Source organism: Hemitrygon akajei, chromosome 31 (genome assembly GCF_048418815.1).
Source record: "Hemitrygon akajei chromosome 31, sHemAka1.3, whole genome shotgun sequence".
NCBI lineage: Eukaryota > Metazoa > Chordata > Chondrichthyes > Myliobatiformes > Dasyatidae > Hemitrygon > Hemitrygon akajei.
In genome coordinates, this window is record NC_133154.1 from 27570504 (window position 1) to 27596685 (window position 26182).

Consider the following 26182-nt stretch of genomic DNA (forward strand, 5'->3'; position numbering starts at 1 on the left):
ATACCGCATGCACCCAAACTGGCAGAATAGAAACAACCTTGTGTAAGGGGGAGGGCAGCAAGATCTAGGGAGGAGATTCTAGGGCCCAAGGCCAGACTTTAGTCACGTGTAGTGCAGAGCCAAATATCACCACTGTGTCTCAGGCAGAGTGATTCACTGCAGGGCTGGAGCTGGGGCACACAAATCTGAAACCTGGCCATTTCCGATCCCCTCAGGTGTTTGTGGTTCAGCAGGGCCAGAGCTAACGTTTCCGTTGTTTTCTGGAATAGAGTCTCTGAACTCTTCACGCTCACTCCTGCTGCTTTTAATTTGAATCAGTCACACAGTAGGTGCAAATTTGAACACGGGCTTTTCCATCCAGTGGTGTCCTAATGCAGCTTTAAATATATCGTTTGGATTCCCTGTCCTCTCACCCTCCCATTCTACACACCTCAGAATCAGAATCAGGGTTATTATCATGTGACGTGAAATTTGTTAACTCAGCAGCAGCAGTTCAATGCATTACGTAATGTAGCAGAGCGAAAAATAAATAAATAAATAAATAAATAGAATTAAAATAATAATAAATGAACAAGTAAACCAATTATGTGTATTGAATAGATTTTTTTAAACGCGCGAAAACAGAAATACTGTATATTTAAAAAACAATGTGAGGTAGTGTCCAAAACTTTAATGTCCATTTAGGAATCGGATGGCGGAGGGGAAAAGGCTGTTCCTGAATCGCTGAGTGTGTGCCTTCAGGCTTCTGTACCTCCTGCCTGATGGTGACAGTGAGAAAAGGGCATGCCCTGGGTGCTGGGTGCTTCCTCTCCCTTTGGTCCCCATTACCTTTCCCAGCACCAAACTGGCCCCAGCAGCAAATCCCATTTTTTCTTGATCAGAATCAGATCTAATATCACTGGCATATGTCGTGAAATTTGTTATGTGGCAGCCGTAAATTGCAAAGCATAATAAACTGTAAATGACAATATATTAAAAAAGTTAAATTAGTAGCGCAAAAAGGGAGGAAAATATAAAAGTAGTGAGGTAGTGTTTATGGGTTCAAAGTCCACTCAGAAATCAGACGGCAGAGGGGAGGAAGCTGTTCCTGAATCACTGCGCGTGTGCCTTCAGGCTCCTGTACCTCCTTCCTGATGGTAGCAATGAGAAGAGGGCATGTCCTGGGTGCTGGGGGTCCTTAATGATGGACGGCACCTTTTTGAGGCATCACTCCTTGAAGATGTCTTGGAGGAGCTGACTGAGTTCACAACTCTCTGCAGCTTGTTTCGATCATGTGCAGTAGCCCCCCGCCCCATACCAGACAGTGATGCGGCCGGTCAGAAAGCTCTCCACGGTACATCTGTAGAAATTTGTGAGTGTCTTTGGTGACATCCCAGATTTCCTCAAACATAGTCGCTGTCATTTCTTCTTTGTAACTGCATCGATATGTTGGACCCAGGATAAATCCTCAGAGATATTGACACCGATAAGCTTGAAACTGCTCACCCTTTCCACTTCTGATTCTCGATAAGGAGTTTGAGCTCATGTCTTGCCCCTTCTGAAGTCCACAATCAACTCTTTGGCCTTACTGACGTTGAGTGCAAGGTTGACGTTGAAGTTGATTTGCTGGCTAAAGAAGTTTCTACTAGTTTCTCTGACTCTGTTGAGAGGGCCGCCCGTCACTGTGGCTGCAGGGGTTTCTCTGAGGAGGTGTCCAGTCAGCTCCACTCGGTCCCGAGGAGTCATACAACAAGGAAACAGACAGTCTGGCTCAGCCCTGAATGCTGTTGCCTTGGCCCTGTAAATGTTTTCGCTTCCTCTCAACGCCCATCTGTCATTGATCCTCCAAGCTTACCACCAATCCTCCTCGTGGTTCTCTTGTTTCAGCTTTTCCATCATTAGCCTTGTGTTCCCACCCGGCCCCCTAACACCCCAGCCACTGCCCAGAGCAACGGGATCTCACTGCCCCTTCCCCATCCACCCAAACTGTTGGTGCTGCCTTCCTGACTTTAATGCTGCACCATGGGCACCCTACCCCGTCTCAATCTTGCACTCCAGAAATCTCACTAACCCCTCCTCCCTCCTCCCGGTTCCTACTCTCTCAGGTGCTAGGATGAGGCCCCACCTCGGGGAGGAGGAACAACACCTTGTCTTCCAGCTGGGTAGCCCCCAGCCTGATGGCATGAATATTGATTTCTCCTTACAATAAAAACAATTTCTCCACTCCCCATCTCTCTTCCTCCATTCCCCACTGTGACCTTTTACCTCCTCTCACCTGCCTGTTACTTTCCCCTGGGTCTCCTCCTCCTTCCCTTTCTCCGATGGGCCACTCTCCTCTCCTATCACATTCCTTTTTCTCTTGACCTTTACCACCCACCTAGCTTCACCTAACACCTTCCAGCTAGCCTCTTTCACCTCTCACCCCCCCCCCCCCACCATTTTATTCTGGCATCTTCCCCCTTCTTAGCCTTGAAGAAGGGTCTCGGCCCAAAACATTGACTGTTTATTCATTTCCGTAGAGGCTACCTGGCCTGCTGAGTTCCTCCAGCATTTTGTGTGTGTCGCTTTGGATTTCCAGCATCTGCAGACTTTCTTGCGTTTATTTTCTTCAGATGTATTCCAAGATCATAATGCACAAGTCTCGACATTACCAGCATCCTACCGTGTGGAGTCCAGGGCTCCGATGACCCTGCCAGAGTTACCCAGCATGACGTCTGCTCTCTGGTGCAGAATCTCTAGAGCCATCCATTCCAAGGGCCCCAGGATCCAGGAGGCCCTCTTGTATCTTCATATGTTTGTCACAGAGCTGTACAGCATAGAAATGGGCCATTTGGCCCATCCTGTCTATACTAACCCCATCTCCCTGCATTAATTCCATGCCCCTCCATGCATTGCTCTTTCAAGCACCTATCTTGATGCCTCTTAAATGTCATTGCTGTCCCTGCCTCCACCACCTCCTTGGGCACCTCCCTCCAGGTAATGTCTGCTCAGTGTGAGAAACTCGCTCCCCAAATCACTTTAAACCTTCTGCCCTTTGCCATAAACCTATATCTTCCCGTTTTAGATGTGCCTATCACGGGAAACTGCCCCTGGCTACCGACCTTATCCGCTCCTCTCACGATTTTATCTACCTCGATCGAGTCATCTCACTCTCCTCCGGTCCGGGGAGTGTCTAATCTCTAACTGATAACTCTAACCCTCCAGTCCGGGCAACATCTTTGTAGTTTAACCTCATCCTTTGCAGTGGCGTGGTTACCATCCTGTGATTGTGGCCAGTTTGTTACCGGTTTGACCCAGATCACCATGAATGCGAGTGCAGGTAGCTACTCGTCCCAGTGAGTCTGTCAGACTACTTCAATCCCCAATAAAACATCTCAGCCCCTTAACCGAACTCTTCTAAATTTGATGGACTTTTCAGGTAACAATCTATGGGGACGGGCTGGGCACTCCGCGGACCCTGGAGGACTTTGAGTTAATCGATCGGGAGTACCTGAAGACGAAGGGGGCCGAGGAGGCCCTGCCGCAGTGTATCTCGGACAGCAGAGATGCTCTCCGTCGCCGAGTGCAGCAGTGAGTATCTGTCATCCCTGGGAATTGCATCCGCGTCCCGCTGGAAGTGAGGATGACGGCTGTGGCCACTGTTAACACGGACGGATGTGACCGGGGATTTCCCCACCAGTCACCATCCACAGGGGATAACTGCTGTTGCGTATGATGTGATTGGCTTCCGGAGGAGCAATTCGCCAGTCTGGCTGTCCACCCTCTCTCAGACCAACTCAAACCAATGTCACCGTCTCCTCTGCAGCAGTCTTCCCTTTAAAACAACACTGACTGTCCCCAGGCAGTGCAGCCGGTCTTCAGTAAATATTTCACCAAAATGCTTTGATTCTCCAATCAGCCTTTGATCAAAGTCCAGGTAGACACATTCCCCACAAATTTGCATCCATCTTATTTCAATAATTCCAGAGATTAACATCTCAATTCAATACTCTATTACACACTTGTTGAAAGTAACATTGTCCGTAACTATGGCAATGGTTCATGTCCCTCGCTTTCTCGTTTGTTGCGCTCGTTTTCCTTCTGTGCTTCAGTGTGAGTGACCCGTCCCCCTGAGAAGGTGTGTGTGTGTGTGTGTGTGTGGGACCTGACCCCTGGTGCGTGTCTGTGTGTGTGGGGCCTGGCCCCCAATGAGGGTTGGTGCACATGTGTGTGGCGCCCCTCCCCCAGTGCAGTTTCAATCTGTATGTTTCGGGGGGGCCCGTCCCCAGTGGAGTTTCAGTGTGTGTGTGTGTGTGTGTGGGGGGGGGGGAGGGGGTTCTGTTCCCCCAGTGCAGTTTCAGTGTGTGTGTGTGTGTGGGGGGGGAGGGGGTTCTGTTCCCCCAGTGCAGTTTCAGTGTGTGTGGGGCCTGTGCCCAGTGAGGGTCAGTGTATATGTGAGCCGTATCTAAGGAGAGTGAAGGGGTGTTTGTGAAAAGTGAGCTCTGCCTTATTTAACAACGGAAGCAGCTTTCTCTGTTGGCGTCTCCAGTTTAACTCTTTGCTTCTACCTGCAGATTGCAGGAATGTGGTTCCACCGCACTCGGCCCAGCCGCACTCGTATCCATAGCAATGGCCTCGCGGAAATCAGGTTCAAAGGTCAGTTGGGTTGCAGTGGATTTTCGGTGGCCCCACCTCCCCCCGGTGTATCAGTCCTGCCTAGCTAAACACCATAATGACCATCCCTCTGCGGCTCAGCTAACATCACACTCTCTGACATACTCCTAAATCCCATGCTGGTGAAAGATTTGTGTCGGTACTGCCGGGTGTATGTGGCCTTCGCCCTGGGGTCATCTTTGCTCTCCTGCATAAAGATCATGTCATCAGTCTGGTCCTTGATGCACTTTTCTCCCCTACCCCCTCTCCTCCCATTATCACCTTCACTCACTGACAGGAGTGTGGTCCTGACGTACCACACTGGGCTAAGCCAAAGGGAGAGTCCCAGCCACGGCCTTGTGAAGCTGGTGCTTCAGCTGAAATGGTTAGCCAGCACTGGGGCAAATCGCAGCCCTGGAAGCAATGGTTGTTGTCGGCTTCCAACTTCATCTCCCTGCTTTTATATTCCGTAACTCTTCAGATGGAACTTACGTTGAGAAACATTACCAGTTGCACTTTGACATTTGAGGAGTCTCAATATTGCCCAGATGTCAAAGAGAGCCGGTGGAAGTGGCAGGAGAGGTGGCGAAGGCACGTTTGTTTGTAGGTTACCTGTGCTATGCGGCGGTAGAACGACCTGCTTCACCGACTGTCTTGTTGGCTCCCTCAACAGCCCAAAGGCTTCCAACCACCCCCTCCCCCCCCCACCACCACAAGAAACATGCCATTCACTTGCTCTTACCATAGCCACCCTTTGCAGCTCCTCCTCGTCAGTTTCCCCTCGTCCTGCTTCCGCCTCGGGTTTGGCTCCTTTTCCCCACGGTGTTTCTGCGTCTCCTGCCCCGTGTAGGAAGGCCACTTCCTGGGTGCCCTTCCCTCCTCCAGCGTTCGGGCAGGTCTCCGTATTCTCCTCCCTGGCCGACGTTTCTCAGGAAGGGTCATCATCTGCATCTTCGGGACCGGCCCGGTGGTATCCGCGTCCCACTCTGGTGGATGTTGTAATCTGCCAGAGAGTCAGGGTACGGGGACTAACCTCTTCCCAACAAGGCAGCCACATCACACAACCTGAGCACAAATCGGTCACGATGGGACGGGGGAATATTGCAGTCAATGATCTGGCAAAAGCAGTGTCCAGAAACCTTTTATTTCTGTCCTATACATGGGGGCAATAGAACCAATTGAAAGCCTGCAAGCAATTAAGGTGGGGGGGAAGTTTAAAGGAGATGTGAGAGACAGTTTTTTTACAGGGTGTTGGGTGCCTGGGGTGGTGGTAAAGACCAGTACACTAGGGACTTCTAAGGCTACATCCATGCTAGACCTGATAAATCCGTAACTGAAGCTTTTTCTCTTCGTTTTGACCCTCCGTCCACACTGAAACGGCGTTTTCCTCCCCTGAAAACGAAGCTTTTCTAAAACGCCCTCCAGAGTGAGTAAATTTGAAAACGCCGATTGGGCAGAGCAGTGTAGACAGGGTAACCGGAGATTTCTGAAAACGTTGTCATGATGTGCCAGGACATACAAATACTTTGCCTTGTTTTCTGTCCTTGCTCGTATGAAGGTGGTTTACCTATTTATGCAAATACAAATATTTATGCAAATAGATGTGTAACAGCCTAATGTAATATTGTATGGAAATACAAGATAACACTGATGCAGACATGTTTTATACATTTAACAAGGGGCTTTATTAATGCAACAGAGTGAGTCAGTTTTGCAATGTTCTTTGTCAGCTGGGTCATACTGTCAGTGAACTCCCTGTCGGAGCCTCCATACGCTCCAGTATGTTTTTTTTTTAGTTTTAAGTCCTCCTGCATGAGAGCCAACAGCTGTCCATCATTTGGCAATTTCCTTTTAAGTTTTCCTGGTCTGTAACTGCACAAATGCGCACTTTCACAGCGAGATTTGACATCAAACATGTCACTTGTTTTCTGTAGATGTGTCCTGCGCATGCCCAGTAGGAGATTTGCCCAAATACCCATTTTAATGTTGACAGAGGTATTTTCAAAAATGCTTGGTGTGGGCAAAACTGGTGTTTTCAAAATTATCTGGTCTAAGGTGGACGTAGCCTAAGAGACTTTTAGATAGGCGCATGAATGTGAGGAAACTGATGTGGACATTGTATAGGCAGAAGAGGTTAATTTAGCTGGCCATTTGATTACTAATTTATTTGAGCAAAAAAAAACTCTCTCTCTTCCCCTCTCCCTCTCCCTTTCCCCCTCTCTCTCCCCCTCTCTCCCTCTCCCCCCTCCCTCTCTCTCCCCTCTCCCCTCCCCCTCTCCCTCTCCCCCTCTCCCTCTCTCTCCCCCTCTCCCTCTCCCTCTCCCCCTCCCCTCTCCCCCTCTCCCCCTCTCCCCCTCTCCCCCTCTCCCCCTCTCCCCCCTCTCCCCCTCTCCCCCTCTCTCCCTCTCTCCCTCTCTCTCTCCCCCTCTCCCCCTCTCCTCCCCTTCTCCCTCTCCCTCTCTCCCTCTCCCTCTCTCTCCCTCTCTCCCCTCCCTCTCCTGGAGGAACTCAGCAGAGTGTGTTGGTTGGATTTCCAACATCTGCAGATTTTCTCTTGTTACTAACTTATTTGGCTTGACACAACATTGTGGGCTGAAGGGCCTGTCCCGGTGTCGTACTGTTCTATGCTCTATTGGATTTTTGGGATCTGGTGGGTGTTAAAGAGGTTTTACCGTGAACATTGAATGATGTAAGATGGTTTGTTTGGTTTGAGGTTATAATCTGTACAGACGGCCGAGCAAACACCATCCTGGGCAACCTGGAGGATATTAAGGAAGATCAGATTTATCAGAAGTCCAAACTGTTCTACAGTCACCTTGCTGAATACGCAGTGAAACAGGGGTAAGTGCCCAGTGCAGAACTTCTGATTTTTTTCCAATGTTATTTATTTTATTGAGATACAGTGCGGATTTGAGCCACGCTGCCCAACAATCCTCCTGATTTAATCCTAGCCTAATCACGAGACGATTTACAATGACCAATTAACCTACCAACCGGTATGTGTTTGGATAGTTGGAGGAAACTGGAGCACTCGGAGGAAACCCACACGGTCACGGAGAGAGAACATACAAACTCCTTACAGGCAGCGGCGGGATTTGAACCCTACACTGTAAAGTGTTTTGCTAACCACTACACTACCACGCCTCCCCAGGGCACGTCATCCAGAGTCACCTAGGCAGGAGAGAAAGTTCCATCCCAGCTGGAGCTGAATCCCCTGGTCTGACAATTGTTCAATGCTGGAATTTGATTACGTTGGAGAGGATGATGACCGTGAACATACAAAGTTTCATAATGTTGAGATTAGGAAGATGGGGGTCAGTCGGCAGGCCCCCACTGGCTTGTTATTGAAACAGCTGAACAGAGTGACATCACAGTCAACCTGAGGTAACATGCGGGCAAAGGTTGGGCGCCCTCTGTACAGAGCCACAACCTGGGGTTTTGACCTTTGACCTGTGCTCCTTTTGTGGAAAGAATGAGCAGCTAGCTCTCCACTATCCCCACCAACCCCGCCGCCAAGATCTCTAAATTCCTCACAACCACCCCCCCCCCCCACCCCCAAAGCAGGCCCTGTTTAAACACTGGAGCGAGGGAGCAACGTTTCACAATCCACCTGGGCCTTTCTTTACAGGGTGATCATCTCGGTGTTGACAATCGAGGGCACAGATTGCAGGTTACCTGAGCTGGGACAGCTGGCTGACAGAACAGGAGGAAAGGTGAGACGGCCTGTGGGGGGGAGCTTCGAGGGTGGGAGACAGGGAATCAGTGCTGGACACTAGAACTGAGGGCAGGACTGACAGAAACATGGTACAATCAGCTAAGCCGAGAGCAGCGTCTGTCCAGAGGCTGGATTTATGCCTAAATGCTCACGGCTCTGGGTTGATGGGAAAATGAGATAAGTGGAGAGTTGCCAGGGTGGAGTGGAGACAGTGGGTTACCTGGAGGGTTATTATGAGAGGAGAAAATGAAAAAGGATGTGCAAGGATTGACTTTTTCTGCTTCTTCACCTCAGGTGAACATCGCCAGTCCAGCCAATTTATACAACGAATTTGAGCTCATTTTAGAAGACGATGTCATTGCCACGAATGTCACGATCACCTTCATTGCTGACGCTGGCCTGTAAGTGTTTATGATCTGTGGTTCATGATCCAGGTCCTCGCCACAGGGCAAGACGAGGGATTCTGCCTGATCCGAGGTGGATCGGGACTGTTTCGGGTATATCAGTGACCTGGCAGAGCTACCCTGGCACACTCAGCTGCTGGAAGAGTAAAGGGCACATTCAGGGGCTGGGGTGAGTGGGTGAGGTTACGACAGCTGGTGAGCGATACCCAGAAATAGTTTTGGTAGGGGAAAAAACTGAAAAGCAAAGAACATAAGATGTGGAACCAGCTGATTCCACAGACTCCACCATCTCCACCACAGCACTAACTTTCTGCATTTACCCCGTATCCTATAATTCCCTTAATGTCAAAATATTCATCGATCTCCATTGTGGACAACGTCGGTATCTGAGTGCTTGGAGGTAGACAGGTTCAAAGATTCAGCCCTCGCTAAGTAAAGACATTTCTCCTCTTCGTTGTTGTAAATGGACAACCCTTATGGTGAGACTGACCCCCCCCCCACCCCAACCACTGTCCTATAGACACACCAGCAAGAGCAAATAACAACTCTGCAGCCTCCTGTTGAGCCCCACAAGAATGCTGTAGTTTTAATGAAGCATGCCTGGTTTTTCTAAACTGGAGGGTAAGGCCTATCTGGGACGTCCTTGTACAACAGTCCCATCTTTGAGGCAGCTTTCAACGCTCCATTGTAGCATCAGTTCCAATCCCATCATTCACTTGCTGTGCCATTTTGTTTCTACCACTTTGAGTCTAATTAAGCCAATCCCATAGTCCTAGGAGTTTACAAGCGTGAGGGGCGACCTTACCCATACATATCCAACCCTCGGGTGCCTGACTGAGGAGATGTGAGAGCCACGACCAAGGGGACATGGTTGGAAAAGAAGAAAATTGGGTCGTCTAAAATTGGGCTGTGTGGAAATTTCTTTTCTCAGACCGTGATGAATCTTTGGAATTCTCTCTGCTGAGGGCACTGGAGGCCGGACACTGGATATATTTAAGGTGGAGATAGATAAGTATCTGAAAGAATGAGGAATTGAGGTTTAAAGATGGGAGAGGAGTTAAGGCCAGCAGAGATTATATTTAAATAACAGAACACCCTCGAGGGGCTGAGTGGCCTACTCCTGTTCCTTGTGTGGAATGTTAACTTCCAATTTCCTTGCAGGTTTTTTAAGTATGAAGACAACATCAGCAACAAATACGTGAAAGAAATTGGGAACGTGGTCAGAGATATGGCCATCACCTTTGAGTTTGGAATCAAAGACACGGAGCGAGAGGGTAAGTGTGCCATTTAACAGGCAGAGTCTAGGCTTTAACAAGACTGGGGAAGTCTCCAGTACTCTGCCATGGACTGGGACATCTTGACAGTCCTTCGGAGTCAAGGGCGACTTCCTCACTCCAGAGCTGTGGTTTCTCAGGTGTGCATTGGGGTAGTGTGGGACCAGAACTGATGACTTGGCTAGGTAACTGGTGTTCTCCCAACACTTGGCCTCCGGGTCCTCAGTGCTGTCCGAATGCTTCACTTCCTTTCTGAGCAGATGTGGTCTAAGGATTCCCGTGAGTCAGTCTCTGGCCAGGCCAGGAGAGCGTGGAAGAGGAAGTTTGAGACAATGCGGCCTGCCTAGCGGAGACAACGGTGTGTAATTAGGCCGTCAATCATGGTGATGTCAGCCTGGGAGAGGACTCCGATGCCAGGTTGCTCACCTGGCCAGTGGATATGGATTTCAGCTTTGTGTTGACCTCTCCTGTGCTCTGAAGGAGAGAGGTGGATGGTGATCACTGCTGGATTTGATGATCAAACACCCTGCCTCCTCAGGTGATCCAAGACTACATTGACATGTTAGAGATGATGATGGATGCTAGCCTTCCCTCAGATTTTTGCTCACCCACTGCTGGGATAACTGTGGGCTTTAGCGGTCAGATGACAGTGTTGTATAATGGGGTCAGGTTGTTCCAGGAACCTTGTTTGACAGATGTTTAACATCAGGCCCATGACCTCGTACACTTAAGTGAACATGAAGTGTGCACGTACAAGCTTCATGTTCACACCACAGCCTCATTACAAACCGTGGTGTGACATTCCTTATGGAGATGTCAAGGGTTGAGCTGTTTTCCATTTGCCCTGGAGATCCAATCCACTCCTTCAGTGAAGTGCCACAGACAGGGGAGGGAGGCTCGGCCAAGTGCTGGGTCCACGTGGCCTTGCCTGAAAACTGGCTCCGACGGGCTGGTGCGGCGAAATGAAGACATTATGTAGCTAAGGGGAACGTGAGAAGGATATATTCCACAGTCTCGCCCTTAGCGAGGTGGGGAAGGGCCTGTGTCACGGTCGGTACTGCTCCTCTTGTTTCTCCCAAAGTTATCCTGTGGTGAAGTCATGCTCACTCTGCCTCAAGACGCACGCTGCCACTGGGGAGTGAGTGTCCAGTCCAGCTGCAGAGATGCTGTGCTCGTAAAACAGCGGCAGTGCTCAAGTCAACACTAAGAATGTTTTTGAGAGGCACCAGTGGTTCATCAGAAATTCAGGTTCTGGAGGGATTTGAGGAGAAGGCTTTGTGACAGCTGCCCCTAGGGTGTAGGCTCGGGTCGTCTTACAAACAGGGTCAGGATAATATTCACCCTAAGCCTTAAAAGCAGACCTGAAAATGAACAGTTCTGCAAAGTGAACCAGTTGACAGGTGTACGTAACACTGAGTACCTTCAGCAGATGGTTTATTGCCCCAGATTCCAGAGTGTGCTGTGTCAACCGCAGCCCAATCTCAAATCAAAGCTGGAGACCGAGGAGGGTGTTCATTTTAATGTGTCAGAATTTGTTTTAATGCCCCTTCCTGTTCCCCAGAACTTCTGAAGAAAGCTGCACTCCCCTTCCAACTTCAGCTGGGCTTTACACTCCCAGACGGTCGCCACGTCTACAGGATCGTCACTCAGGAAAAGCCGGCGACCAGCCACAGGTAACTGGAGCCGAGCGCTGATGGCAGCGGCTGAGTACGGGCAGCGAGCTCTCGTAGCATGTAGGAGGAGCGGGAGCCCCCATCCTGCCCCCGTCACACCGTTCTTTGCTTCGTCCAAAGACTCTCCGTCACCTTGAGCTCCCAGCTCACTGACCAATGTTCCTCGTGATCCAATCCCTTCTCCAGTTGCCATGCCATAAGGGGCTCAGACTGTACAGCATCACAACCCTTGAGGTCGGGGGTGGGGGGGGGGGGAATGACCATCTCCTCACAATCAAACATCCCTCACATTTAATGTCTCTATCCTCCCTATTACATCGTTCCTTAATTTATCGCCACAGACTGAAGTGAAGAAAGACCCCCATGTGTATTGGGGGTTGGAGTCATAGAACACTACAGCACAGGAACAGACCCTTCAGCCCATCTACTCCATGCCAAATTATTGAGCCACCTAGTCCCATCAACCTGCACCATGGCCCTCCATACCCCTCCCATCTGTGTACCTATCCTAGCTTTGTATTTCTGGAAAACCCAGTGTTTCTGGTGATTGTCTTGCTCATGACTGCCCCCAAGATCCAATAAACCCATCCCTGCAAGCCCCTCTGCCCTTACAAAGACCGAGTCCAATCCGTCTATTAGCCCTCACAGCCGTAGAATATTTGATCCAAATCCAGTCCAGTACCTACATTGAACATCACCAGGCCTTGTCCAGCCACTAAATGACCTGAAGTTGGAGTACTCCAGAGAGTTGTCTCCCTTGTAATGGCTCTGTTGACCACCCTGCAGATTTCCATCAAACTCGATGAAAGCATCTAAGGGTCTGTCTTAATCCTCCCTATAACAGAGAGTGGTGAAGTTTCACAGGAGTAATGACATCACAGTTGCGACAATTTGAAGTCAAGTCAAGTTTATTGTTGTTTAACTACATACATGAATATAACCTATATAAGGTCTATAAAAACAATTTGTTTCTCTGAACAAGGGTGTAAAGCACAGTAGTACACGTAACACAATAACTTATGAAGGTACGGATAAGATCTACAGTTGACTGACACATAAATAACAAAGCATAACATATCAATAGCATAAATGGCCTCGAGCGGTATCCTGGAGCCATGTTTCCGTCAGGAAGGGCAAACTGCAGTCTTTCATCTCGTGCTGATTCAGTTGCAGACGCAGGTACTCAGGTCACTTTCTAGTGTGAAAGCAGAATCAATGGGTCAGCTGGGTTTTGCACAAACACCAGCACGTTTACCGTGCTTCCATTTCTGATGCCTTCTACCCCAGGTGGCACCATATGCAAAAACCCATTATGCGCAAAGGAGCAAATTAGGCCACTCGGCCCATTGAGTCTGCTCTGCCATTCCATCACAGCTGATTCATTATCCTTCTCAGCCCCATTCCCCTGCCTTCTCCCTGTAACCTTTGACACGCTGACTAATCAGGAAGCTATCATCCTCTGCCTTAAATACACCTAATGACTTGGCCTCCACTGTTGTCCGTGGCAATGAATTCCACAGATTCACCACCCTCTGGCTAAAGAAATTCCTCCTCATCTCTGATCTAAATGGATGTCCAATTCTAACCTGAGGTGTGTCCTCTGATCCTGGACTCCCAGACTATATGAAACATCCCCTCCACATTCACCCTACGTAGGCCTTTCAATAAGATTTCACCCTCCCTCCATTCTTCTAAACTGCAGTGAGTACAAGCCCAGAGCCATCAAAAATTCCTCAGACTTAACCTTTCATTCTTGGAACCATTCTCGTGAACCTCCTCTGGACCCTTTCCGATGCCAGCACATCTTTTCTTGGATAAGAGGCCCAAAACTGCTCACAATACTCCAAGTGCAGTCTGATGAATGCCTTATAAAGCCTCAGAATTACATCCTAAATAACATCTTCACTATCCAGGAACTCACTAGTGATGTAGACTTGCAGTGCATGATGTTCTTAATATCCAGTCGTGTCTTGTGATCCTAAGAAAGAAGGAAGGGGTGAACATTTACTGCTTTAGTTGGAGCTGGAGTGGCCGCTGCAACTGGACATGCCACCATCTTGGAGGGAACTGCAAGAGGTTTATCAACCTTTACAATGTCACACCTCGGCCACAGTGACAGGAAGCCCAGCCTGTCCAATCTACCCTGTATATGAAAAGCTCCATTCCTGACAACATCCTGGTGAATCTCTTCTGTGTTCCCTCTAACGTCGCTACATCCTCCCTGTAGTGTGGTGTCCAAAACTGAATGCAATACTCATTTCAGGGAACAGTGAGTTTACACCAGAAGATCTCTGTGTACAAATGCTCATAAAGTCCCTGCCACTTAGTTTAAGACACCTCAGAGTGTCACGTCACACTTGCTCCACCTGGCCATGCCCCACCAACTTTCCAGTTGATCCATGTCCATCTGTACTGTTAGATCTTGTTTCTCCTTGACCATGACTCCACCAATTACCATGCTATTGGGAAATGTACTAAACAGAACCCCTACATTCTCATTTATACAGTGAGTTTACAGAGCTGGAGGGAGGTCACCATTGGAGTGCCCAGCAATCGGTTCTTGGCCCTCCAGTTTCTATTACTGCCTTGGATGAGGAGTGAGATACAAGGTTCCTGGTCTGCTAGTGGTGCAGAAGTAGGAAGGCTGTGGTGTGACAAGGCCGCTGTGAGCTTGCAACAGGATCTAGAGAGAGTGAGTAGGCAAACGCCTGGCAAGTATTGTTTAATACAGGGATTTGTGAGGTTGCAACAATGGTCTGTGGAATCCAAGGCAGATACAGAGAGATCATGTGCAAGTGACTTTCAGAGGGCTCTGGGTGTTGAAATGCAGGAATTATGAAAGATTCACAGGCAAGCCCAACAAGTGGTTAAGAAGGCAAACGTTGAGCTTTAAGGTAAATCAGGAGGTTTTGTTCCAGTGTACAGGGTGCTGGTGGGTCGACACTTGGAACACCAGGCACAGAGTTGATCCCCTTTGCTAAGCAAAGGGAATAGAGGCGCTGGATTGCCCTCTTGAAGGGCATTGAATCACATAGTCCTCTGCCCTAGATCATGGGATATATCTGAGGTGGAGGTGGATAAATATTTGAAAGGTCAGGGAATTGAGCGTTATAGTGAACTGGCACAGACAAGGAGTAGAGACCAGTGTAGATCAGTCATGATCATACTGGCTGGTGGGATAGGCTTGAGAGGCCGAGTGGCCTCTCTTGCCATGGCTAGTGCCTTTTGCATGGGTGAAATGGAGCAACTTGCATTAGGCTAACTGAGCTGGATTGGTGAGATTCAGAGCCCAGGAGACCAAGTCGGTCCTTGGGTCCCTGCTGGGCCATAGCAACGCGCTGCGATGACTGTTCTCACAGCCCAGGCCTTTGTGTACAGCCGGACAGGCTCAGACTGTTGTGCAGGTTTCTCCCTCTGCCACCCCCTCAGGCCGTAACCTTCAGATTAATTAACCAGAAACCAATTAGTTAATCAAGATATTTAACTGTGTTTTAGTACACCATCCAATGAGACAAGGTAGCTCTGCACAATAGTACACAACACACAATAACTTATGAAAATAAGGATAAAATCTACAGATGAATCACACATAAATAAACAAACTAAACTGCATTAATTAAATATTGTAAAGTACAGAACAGATTAACCAGTGGCACTTTGAATACAATGCAGTGGGGTGTTCAGAAGCCTAATGGCCTGGGGAAGAATTTTTCCCATCCTGATCGTTCTTGTGTTGGTGCATCGCAGTCTCCTGCCTGATGATAGAAAGTCAAGGAGGATGCTGGATGAATGGTGGGATCGTTAATAATACTAAGAGCCCTGCCTGCACAGCGCTCCTGATAAATGTCCCCGATGGATGGTGGGGAGACTCCTATGATCCTCTTAGCCGTTCCCACAGCCCTTTGCAGGATTTCTGGTCTGATGCTCAGCTGCTCCCACACCGGGTGGCGATCAATCCCCTGTGCACAGCCAGTCACATCCTTCCAGTAGAATCCAAACCAGGAAGCAAACTACTGGCCCTAAAACATTTTTTTTAATCTTTCTAGTGCCGTTGTTAAGGAGAACATAAACCTCAGCGTTCTCCAGATTCACGCTGCACAGACCAGTGCCCGCCTGGCCATGGACGGCAGGATGCACGATGCTCAGGAGACTGCCTTCACCCAGAAGGAACTGATGGAAGACGTTCTGTGAGTACCAACCGCGGCCGTACGGAACCCCTGGCTGATGCATGGCGTCTGGGACTGCCCCTGCTGGCATCTAGCTGGCATACTGTGCCAGTGACTGCTTCGACCAACACTTGGCTAGTGTATCATGTGCGACTGCCCCTGTTAACATCTGGCTATTCCAGTGTGCCCCGGGCAGCCCTTGCCAACTCCGTACCTGGGACAGCCACCACTACCTGGTACCCTTCACGTGCCTCTTGTATGTAGTAACGTGAGCCAGCTGTACCCTGAGAACGTCAGCCAGTTGTTACACAGAGCACCTCTGGGTGAGCTAGCTGAAGGGAGGGGTGGGTGTGGTGTTCTGGGCTGACTTGAGAATAGGGGAGGCTGCTTGTTTTGTTTCTGTTTGGGACTTGCCTGGTGGGCAGAGAGTGAAGTGTGCACTGACTCTCAGCTGTCACACAAAACAAACGTTCCCCAAGTAGTCCCGGGGACAGCGTCAGCTCAACAGCAGTCACAACGTCTCTACCTTTGTCGTGGTTTTTCGTGCCTTACAAATGACCAGGAGACGCAGAAGATTCTTCAAGAAGGGTTAAACTTTAATTTGCAAATCAAAGCTGAGACAGTCATTGAGCTGGTCGCTGACTGCCTCTCGATTCTGGGACACAGCAGCTTTTTAAAGCAATCTCCTGGTTTAGCTGCATTAACATATCCAAGCGGTCTACAGGTGCATATCACAAGTACATCCGCCACTATTGTTTTTACCTATTGACTTATTCATGTTCTAGTCTACATCTCTTAGCTACCTTTTATTAACACATATTGTCTCCTACATTCTTAAGATTTCAAATAACAAGTTCAAACTACATAATCTACATCAAGGCTGACTACATAGCTTTAGTTACACAGCAGACAAGTTCAAAGCAAAACATCTCTTAGCTACCTTTTATTACCACACCATTGTCGTCTACATTCAATTGGATACATGCAGAGCCCATAGCAAACTTCAAAGCTGACTACCTCTCATTAGCATATATTAACACACCATTGTCTTTAGCATTTCACATAGTTTTGGTTACACAGCAAATAATACAAGTTTAGCACATAGCCAACTTCAAAGCTGACTACCTCTCCCAGCCACCTCTCACTAGCATATACCAACACACCATTGTCTCTAGCATTCCACATAGTTTTTAGCATTTCACATAGTTTTGGTTACACAGCAAATAATACAAGTTTTATACTCCATAATATTTTATACTCCAATACCTTCTGCAGATCCCGAAGGAACGACGTGGAGCAGGAGGCGATCTACGAAAGTTGGGTGCAGTCCATGAGCCCTATTTACAGTGGTCTCAACTACCTCCGGCAGGTAATCAGACCCAGCATGCTGTTCTTTTCTTTCCCTCAGCAGGCGAAAGGCAGGCCCCGTCTCAACAGTCCCACTGAGTACTCCAGCCTGAGAAGGTATTGAGGGCAGGGATTGATCAGGGGTGAGCACAGGTCTGTTGCTGGTAGATCTCATCAGTGTGATCAAATTGAGTGCTTCAAAGAACAAACAAAATCACTCAACCAGTGGAAACGGGCTTCCAGTGAGGCCTTTGGCAATGTCCTGCCTGGAAGGTTAGATCCACAGTTGCCTTGGTAACCGAGGACAAGGCGAAATGGTGGAGGGTTACCTTTGCAATCACCTGTGTTCCTCGGGGATCGGTTTTGGGACTGTTATTGCCTGTCAGGTGTTAATGCTTTGGATGTGAAAGTAACTTTGCAAATGATAGGGAAATGAATGGTGGTGTTGGCACTGAGGGTGATGATGAGTCAGAACACTTGTGATTGGCTGATAAAGCGGGCAGAGCATCAGCGGTTGGAATTAAATCCTGATTAATGTGAGGTGATATATTTTTGGGAGGTGTATTAGGGGAGTATTAAAACCACAAATGATAAGACCTGTACAAATCTATTGGTCCCTGATAATGGTGCAGAAGGCTTACTGGATGTCGTCCTTCATTCACCAGAATGTAGAATATGATATCAGGGAGGTCGTGGTACAGAACGCTGGTTAGGACGTGACGGGAGCTGTGTGTGTCGTTCTGGTTACCACATTATGGAAAGGATGTAGCTGCCCTGGAAGGGGCGCAGAGGAGATTACCCAGAGGTTTGCCTGGGCTGGAGTGTTTCAGTTACGAGGAGAGTAACTGGATGGGCGAGGTCTGTTCTCCCTGGAGTGGAGGAGACTGAGGGGGTCCCAGCAGAAGGGTACAGTGAGGGTGGGTAGTGAGAGAATTTTCACTGTAAAGGAGGTCTAATGCCAGAGGGCAAAGGTCAAAGGTGAAGACAGAGGATCAGAAAATGATGTTTATTTCACCCAGACAGTGGCTGCAATCAGTAATGTATTGCCTGAGGGGGTTGTCGATATATCTGTTCTGTATCTACTAAATGTTTACCAAAATTAACAAAAATTGAAGACTCTCAGATATTGCTGTTTCAACGGCTTTCCACCATGTACTTTAAATCAAGTCATAGAATCAGGTTTATTATCACCAGCATGTGACGTGAAATTTGTTAACTTAGCAGCAGCAGTTCAATGCAATGTATAATCTAGCAGAGAGAGAGAAAAATAATAAATAAAATAAATAAACAATAAACAAGTAAATCAATTACATATATTGAATAGATTTCAAAAAACATGCAAAAACAGAAATGCTGTTTATTTTTTAAAAAGTGAGGTAGTGTCCAAAGATTCAATGTCCATTTAGGAATCAGATGGCAGAGGGGAAGAAGCTGTTCCTGAATCACTGAGTGTGTGCCTTCAGGCTTCTATATCTCCTACCTGATGGTAACAGTGAGAAAAGGGCATGTCCTGGGTGCTGGTCCTTAATAATAGACGCTGCCTTTCTGAGACACCACTCCCTGAGTCCTGGGTACTTTGTAGGCTAGTACCCAAGATGGAGCTGACTAGATTTACAACCTTCTGCAGCTTCTTTCAGTCCTGTAGTAGCTCCTCTATACCAGACAGTGATGCAGCCTGTCAGAATGCTCTCCACGGTACATCTATAGAACTTTTTGAGTGTATTTGTTGATGTGCCAGATCTTTTCAAACTCCTAATGAAGTATAGCTGCTGTCTTGCCTTCTTTATAACTACATCGATATGTTGAGACCAGGTTAGATCCTCAGAGATCTTGACACCCAGGAACTTGAAACTGCTCAATCTGTCCACTTCCGATCCCTCTGAGGATTGGTATGTGTTCACTCGTCTTACCCTTCCTGAAGCCCACAATCAGCTCTTTGGTCTTACTGACATTGAGTGCCAGGTTGTTGCTATGGCACCACTCCACTAGTTGGCATATCTCACTCCTGTACACCCTCTCATCACCACCTGAAATTCTACCAACAATGGTTGTATCGTTAGCAAATTCATAGATGGTATTTGAGCTATGCCTAGCCACACAGTCATGTGTATATAGAGAGTAGAGCAGTGGGCTAAGCACACACCTCTGAGATGAGCCAGTGTTGATCATCAGTGAGGAGAATATGTTATCATCAATCTGCACAGACTGTGGTCTTCTGGTTAGGAAGTCAAAGATCCAATTGCAGAGGGAAGTACAGAGGCCCAGGTTCTCCAACTTCTCAGTCAGGATTGTGGGAATGTTGGTATTAAATGCTGAGCTATAGTTGATGAACAGCATCCTGATGTAGATGTTTGTGTTGTCCAGGTGGTCTAAAGCCGTATGGAGAGCCATTGAGACTGCATCTGCCGTTGACCAATTGTGACGATAGGCAAATTGCAATGGGTCCAGGTCCTTGCTGAGGCTGGAGTTCAGTCTAGTCATAACCAACCTCTCAAAGCATTTCATCACTGTAGATGTGAGTGCTACCAGGTGAAAGCCATTAAGGGAGCCGACATTATTCTTCTTCCGAAGAAGAAGAAAGCCCTTAACTCCAGGCAGAGTCATCGGGACGCCGTCATGATGGCGTTTTTTTAGCAGGCTTTCTTATTTTTACGAGGTCGGGTTGCTAGCTGGACACTCAACCCAGCACGGATGGAAAGCGTGCTAGGGAGCCGGCTGGATTCGAACCTGGGAGCCTTCGCTCCGAAGCCCGGCACTGATGCCACTACGCCACCAGCGGGCATTTATTCTTCTTAGGCACTGATATAATTGTTGCCTTTTTGAAGCAAGTGGGAACTTCCGCCCACAGCAGTGCCAGGTTGAAAATGTCCTTGAATACTCCCTCCAGCTGGTTGGCACAGGTTTTCAGAGCCTTACCAGGAGCTCCATCAGGACCTCCCGCCTTGCGAGGGTTCACTCTCTTTAAAGACAGCCTAACATCGGCCTCAGAGACAGAGATCACAAGGTCACCAAGTGCAGCAGGGATCTTCACAGCCGTAGTGGTATTCTTCCTTTCAAAGCTTGCATAGAAGGTGTTGAATTCATCTGGTAGTGAAGCATCGCTGCCATTCGTGCTATTAGGTTTTGCTTATGTTATCATTATCAGACTCCCCTGATGCCTGGAGTCCTATACAAGCAGTTCCCTAAAATCAGACCCAAGCTGTGTGAGAGGAACAAGGAAGCTTGCCTGCTTGCATTGTGTAAACAGTCAAACAGCAAGCCCTTTGTTCCCGTCAGAGTTCATTGTCGAAGTTCTTTCCTCAACAGATAAGGTTTGAACTCCAGACACTGTCTACAGAAACACAGCAATAGCACGAGCCGGCAGTGCTCAGTCACACTAGTGCCCCTCTGGATCCGGTCAACATCCACAGCTGTCTGCCTCCTCTCCAGCTGTTTTGAGACCCATACAGATGTGAAATGCACGAAGTAAGTGTGGATATAAATGAATTTTCCTCCTCTTCCAGGATAACGCGGCAGCACATCCCGTGTACGAACCAGTGCGCGCCAAAGGAGACAAAGACTCGGTCATTAAGGTAAGGAGACGGCCGAGGAGCCAACGCACGGGTTTCTGTGAACAGCCCGAGCCAGCAGGATTAGCCTGTTGGTTTGCTCACGACCGGGAAAGTTTCCATTATTTCCCAGGCTGTTCAGAATTGTGAGAATGAGGTGCAGGCTCTGCTCCCCCCGACCCCCGAGTCTGCCTTCCCATTCACAGGATCTTGCCTCGACGTTATTGTCCTGTCCTGGCCTGGCATCCCTCTATTCTTCCAAAGCCCATCAGTGATGAATTCAATAACTCAGCCCCACAGCTTTACCGCCCTGAGTGAGAAAGTTTCTCCTCCTCTCAATCTGACATACGCTTGCCCTTCTGTTTAGATTGTCACTCCTCTTTCTAGATCTATAGCCAGACAAATAACCTCCTTGTCTCCTCTCTGTCAAGCTCTCTGTGTATGGTTTTGACATCTTAATGGGGTCACCCTTCAGCGTTCTAAACTGCAGCTGAGAAGGGTCAGGTCTGTCCATTCCACCATGACGTGTGCACCAACCAGTCTGCTCAATCCCCTTAAAGCAAGTACGTCTTTCTTTGGTGAGACGTCCAAAACGCATCTTCCTGGTGTGGTCTCACCAGTGTGCTGTGCATCTGCTAATTATCCTTATTTCTGCACTCCAATCCTTTTACAATGAGCACAGCTTGCTTTCTACCCAAGTACTGCCCCTGTTAGTTACCCTTCGGTGATCTGTGAGGGAGGACACTCCTTTATACACCAAGTCTCTCACCATTTGAAATGCTCGGCTCTTCTGTGTTTCTATCGATGGCTCAGCCCGCCGTTATGTACTCCGTCTGCAATCTTGTTGCTCGCTCATTCAGCTGGCCTTTATCCTCCTCATGCCTCTTTCCTGCTCGTCACTACCAGACATCCCACTCAGCTCCCCGCCATCAGCAAACTTGGAAGTGTTACCTTTGATTCCGTCAGCCGCCTGGTCTGAGGTCTCCGTCGGTCAGAGTTGATCGTGGATGTTGCATCCTAGCTGTCTGGATACCCAAGCCAGGGCAGTACGATATGGAGAGCGAGCTGTTGCCCCTGTGGCAAGCTCCCCCTCTCCACGTATCTGACAAACCCAAAGGAACGGCAGAGGCCGTTACAGTTTGGTATCAGTAGCCTGGCAGGAGTTCAGTCAGCATTGATCTCAATGTAGGAACTCCAGCTCTGGATTTTTCCCTCGTTGTTTACTCCCAAGCCTTCCCCAAGGGCGGGTACAGCCACAGGGCAGCAGAGGTTTCAGATCAGACATTTTCTTCTCCTTGGTGAGCTACCATGGCTGACGAACCCCAACTGCCCTAAGCGACTGGTTTTGAAGGTGCCAGTAACCTGCCTTTTCCCCTTCTCCTGTCAGTAGAAACGGCTCAACTGGGCTTAGTAGCTGAGCCTCACGTGAAGGCCGGGAGCTGGGCTTGGTTGTCAGAGGCTGTTTGAGCCGCACACCATTGGGAGGATTTAATTGAGAATGGGAGCCTGTCCCCATTGCCACCCCCTTCAGCTGTACTGTTAATGTAAATTGTGAATGATTCGGGTCCAAGCAGCAGCCCTGCAGTATCGCACATCGCAGTCAGTTCTCATCCCACGCCTAAAGGTCCCCTCCGGCCCACGTGCTGTCTGTTACGAGCCTCCTGTGGGGGACATTACTGAAAACCTGCTGAGAGTCCTTTGGTTTCTCCTCATCAACCCCCACTAGATCAGTCAAGCTCATTGCCTTCCACACTGACTCCACTGAATCAGAATCAGGTTTAATATTACTGGCGTATCAAATCAAATTCAAGTTTAATTATCATTCAACCATACATAAATGCAGGCGAATGAAACGGTGTTTCTACGGGGCCAAGTGCAAAACATCCAGAACAGCAAAAAAAACCTGTTGTGAAATTTGTAATAATAGTTTAAAAACTATAAATTAATACATATAAATAAAAATTAAATAATTTGTGCAAAAAGAAAAGAACATATTGAGGTAGTGTACACGGGTTCATTGTCCATTCAGAAATCTGATGGCGGAGGGGAAGAAGCTGTTGCTGAAACGTTTGGTGTCTTCAAGCTCCTGTACCACCTCCTTGATGGTAGCAAGGAGAAGGGGGCACGTTCTGCGGGTCTTTAATGATGGATGCCACCTTTTAAGTCATTGCCTTTTGAAGATATCCTGGATGTTGGAGAGGTAGTGCCCGTGATGGAGCTGGCTGAGTTTGTAGCTTTCTGCAGCTTTTTCCAATCCTGTGCAGGGGCCCCTCCATACCAGACAGCGATGCAACCAGTTAGAATGTTCTCCACGGTACATCTGTAGAAATTTGTGAGAGTCTTTGGAGACATACCAAGTCTCCTCAAACTCCTAACGGAATATAGCAGCTGTTGTACTTTCTATTCTTTTTTCTCTTCGTCATTTGCTTCTGTCACAAAATACTCTTTATTCCAGATTGCAACAGTCCCCGCTACAAGGCTCAGGTGGTTTCCTGTTTCCTCTCCCTCTTTTAGTCAGTATGGGGGTGGGGGAGGGTTACACCTGCTGCTTTCTGGCTGGGAACTTTTCCAGAACTCTGGAAGGTAATAACCACTAACTTCGTTGTTACCTCTTTCAAACCTCTGAGACTGACTGGTGAGTTTGCAGATGCAGAACAATTGGTGGATAGTGAGGAAGGTTGTCAGAAGATTTAGCGGGATGTAAACAGTTTTGAAACTTGGGAGGAAACCTGGTAGATCACGTTTACCCTGGACACGGTGAAATGTTGCACTTTGGGAGGTCAGATGAAAGATTAAAGGAAACAGTAAATGGCAGGACCCTTGGGAACATTGATGAACTTGGGAGTCTTGAGGTGCAAGTCTATCGTTCCCTGAAACTGGTTGTAAAGTAGTTTATAGGGTTGTAAAGAAGGTGTGTGGCGAGCTCCCTCCTTTGATTAGGGCATTGACTAGCAGCATATGGTTAGCACTATGCTATGACAGCACCAGAACTCGGGTTCAATTCCTGCCACTGTCTGTAAGGAGTTTGTACGTTCTCCCTGTGACCGCACGGGTTTCCTCCGGGAGCTCTGGTTTCCTCCCACAGTCCCAAGGCATGTAGGTTATAGATTAATTGGTCACATGGGTGTAATTGGGTGGCACGAGCTCACTGGACCGGAAGAACCTTTTACCTTACCGTATCCCTTAATAAAAATATATAAAAGTTGCAAAGTCGCGTTGCAGCTGTGTGAAACTTTGGTTCGGCTGCACTTGGAGTACTGAGTGCAGTTCTGGCTGCCCCATTACGGGTGGGATGTGGAGGCCTTGGCAAAAGTGCAGAGGAGGTGCAGCAGGATGCCGCCTGGATTAGAGGGTATAACCCTTCAGGAGAGGCTGGATAAACTGGGGTTGTTTTCTCTGGAGGGGTGGGCACCTGTCAGAAGTTTGCAAAACTATGAGCAGAGTAGACAGTCAGAAACTTCCCCCCCACCCCCAAGAGTGGAGAAGTCAAATACTACAGTGCTTAGGTTTCAGGTGTGAGGGGGAAACTTTTAAGCAGATTTGTAAGGCAACTTTTTTACATAGAGTAGTAACTGCCTGGATTACGCTGCCAGAGGACCTGATGGAAGCAGATACTATTTCAAGAACCATTTAGACAGGCACACGAGCAGGCAGAGAATGAATCGCGTGCAGACAGATGGGCCAGAGTCTGATGTGTATCCGAACACTTTGCATTACTGCTCTCTGCTGTCCTCCTGCTGGTCAGTCGCCTCTGAACAGCAATATTACACCTGTGCACTTTCTTGCTCAGGTACAAATATTTACATCTTGACCAATGAGGGATAAACTCAGGGTAAAATGAGGGTAAGTGAGAGCATTCCAGTGGGCTGTGGTTCATTTGTCTGTAACACTGCTCCTGAATGAAAGGGAACAGGTCTGACTTGTTTCATCGGGCAGGGAGATTTGTTCCGCTCCGTGTTTCATACCAACTACGTCAACGTCCCACATGCCTTAAGAATGTCGACTTTGTTGTACCCAGCAATTTGGCCAGGTAGTACAAATGATTCTTTGTTCCCAGGGTGATCAGGCACACTGTCCAGAGCAGGGGTTCCCAACCTTTTTAATGCCATGGACTCTTGCTTTAGAGGAATCCATGCACATCCCCAATTTGTGCCTTTTAACTCAGTCGAGGGATGTGGGCTTCACAGACTGAGCCGGCATTAATTGCCCATCCCTAGTTAGAACACAGAACATAGAAATCTGCAGCACGTTACAGGCCTTTCGGCCCACAATGTTGTTCTGACCATGTACCCTACTCTAGAAACTGCCTAAAATCTCCCTACCACATAGCCCACTATTTTGCTAAGCTCCATATACCTACCTAAGGGTCTCTTAAAAGGCCCTACCACCTTTATCACCTTCACTGGCAGTACATTCCACACACCCACCACTCTGTGTGGAAAAATTTACCCCTGGCATCCCCTCTGTACCTACTTCCAAGCACCTTAAAACTGTACCCCTTCATGTCAGCCATTTCAACCCTGGGAAGAAGCCTCTGGCTATCCACACGATCAACGCCTCTCATCATCTTATTACGTTCTCCTTGAGAAGACGGTGAGCGCTGCTTTCTTAAAATCGCTGCATTCTGTGAGTTGTGGACACACCTGCAGTGCAGTTAGGGAGGCAGATCCAGGATTTTGACCCAGTGACGGTGAAGATATGGCAAGTCAGAATGCTGTGCTGTTTGGAGGGCGTCCTGCAGACAGTGTGAACTACTGGTACAGTGCATCAGTGGTGGTGTGAGTGACTGGTTGTGGATGGCCTGCAGTCCAGCTGGGCTGCTATGTCCATTGTGGGGTTGGGCGTCTTAGGTGTTGCTGACGCTGCACTTGACAAGTGAAGAGTGATCCATCACACTCCTGATACAACCCTGTGGATGGTGCCCAGGCTTTGAGGGGTTAAGAGGTGAGTTAATCACCACAAGCTCCCCAGCCTGTGACGTGCTTTCATAGCCACGTTGTGAGGCTCCTCCAGGGTCAGGGTTTGGTCAACGGTAGCCCCAGAATCATGTCATAAGACATAGGAGCAGAATTAGGCCATTCAGCCCATCATTCTCCTGCCCTACCCCATTAACCTTTGATGCCCTTACTAATCAAGAGCCTGTGAACCTCTACTTTAAATGCACCCAATGGCTAAGCCTCCACAGCTATATGTGGCGATAAATTCCACACATTTGTCAGCCTCTGGCTTTAAAAAGAATTGCTTCTCTGTTCTAAAGGGACATTCTTCTATTCTGAGGCTGTGTCCTCTGACCGTTGATTCCCCCATTAATAGAAACGTCTTCTCCATGTCCACCCTATCGAGGCCTTTCAATACTTAATAGGTTTCAATGAGATCCCCACCCTCCCCCTCATTCTTCTGAATCACAGCGAATACAGGCCTAGAGCCATCAAATGCCCCTCATA

At 48.3% G+C, this 26182-nt stretch overlaps 1 protein-coding gene across 5 annotated transcripts in view; it reads left to right on the top strand.

Moving 5' to 3' along the window:
* Positions 1-26182, top strand: part of LOC140719409 (circularly permutated Ras protein 1-like) — a 70963-nt gene that overhangs the window by 38707 nt on the left and 6074 nt on the right. For all 5 annotated transcript variants that reach the window (XM_073034043.1, XM_073034048.1, XM_073034047.1 and 2 more), the window contains exons 10-19: positions 3398-3549; positions 4533-4614; positions 7325-7452; positions 8240-8324; positions 8621-8727; positions 9892-10004; positions 11566-11677; positions 15724-15864; positions 17119-17212; positions 20694-20762. In XM_073034043.1, coding sequence (XP_072890144.1) covers positions 3398-3549; positions 4533-4614; positions 7325-7452; positions 8240-8324; positions 8621-8727; positions 9892-10004; positions 11566-11677; positions 15724-15864; positions 17119-17212; positions 20694-20762 — 1083 coding nt within the window. The remainder of the gene's footprint in view (positions 1-3397; positions 3550-4532; positions 4615-7324; positions 7453-8239; positions 8325-8620; positions 8728-9891; positions 10005-11565; positions 11678-15723; positions 15865-17118; positions 17213-20693; positions 20763-26182) is intronic.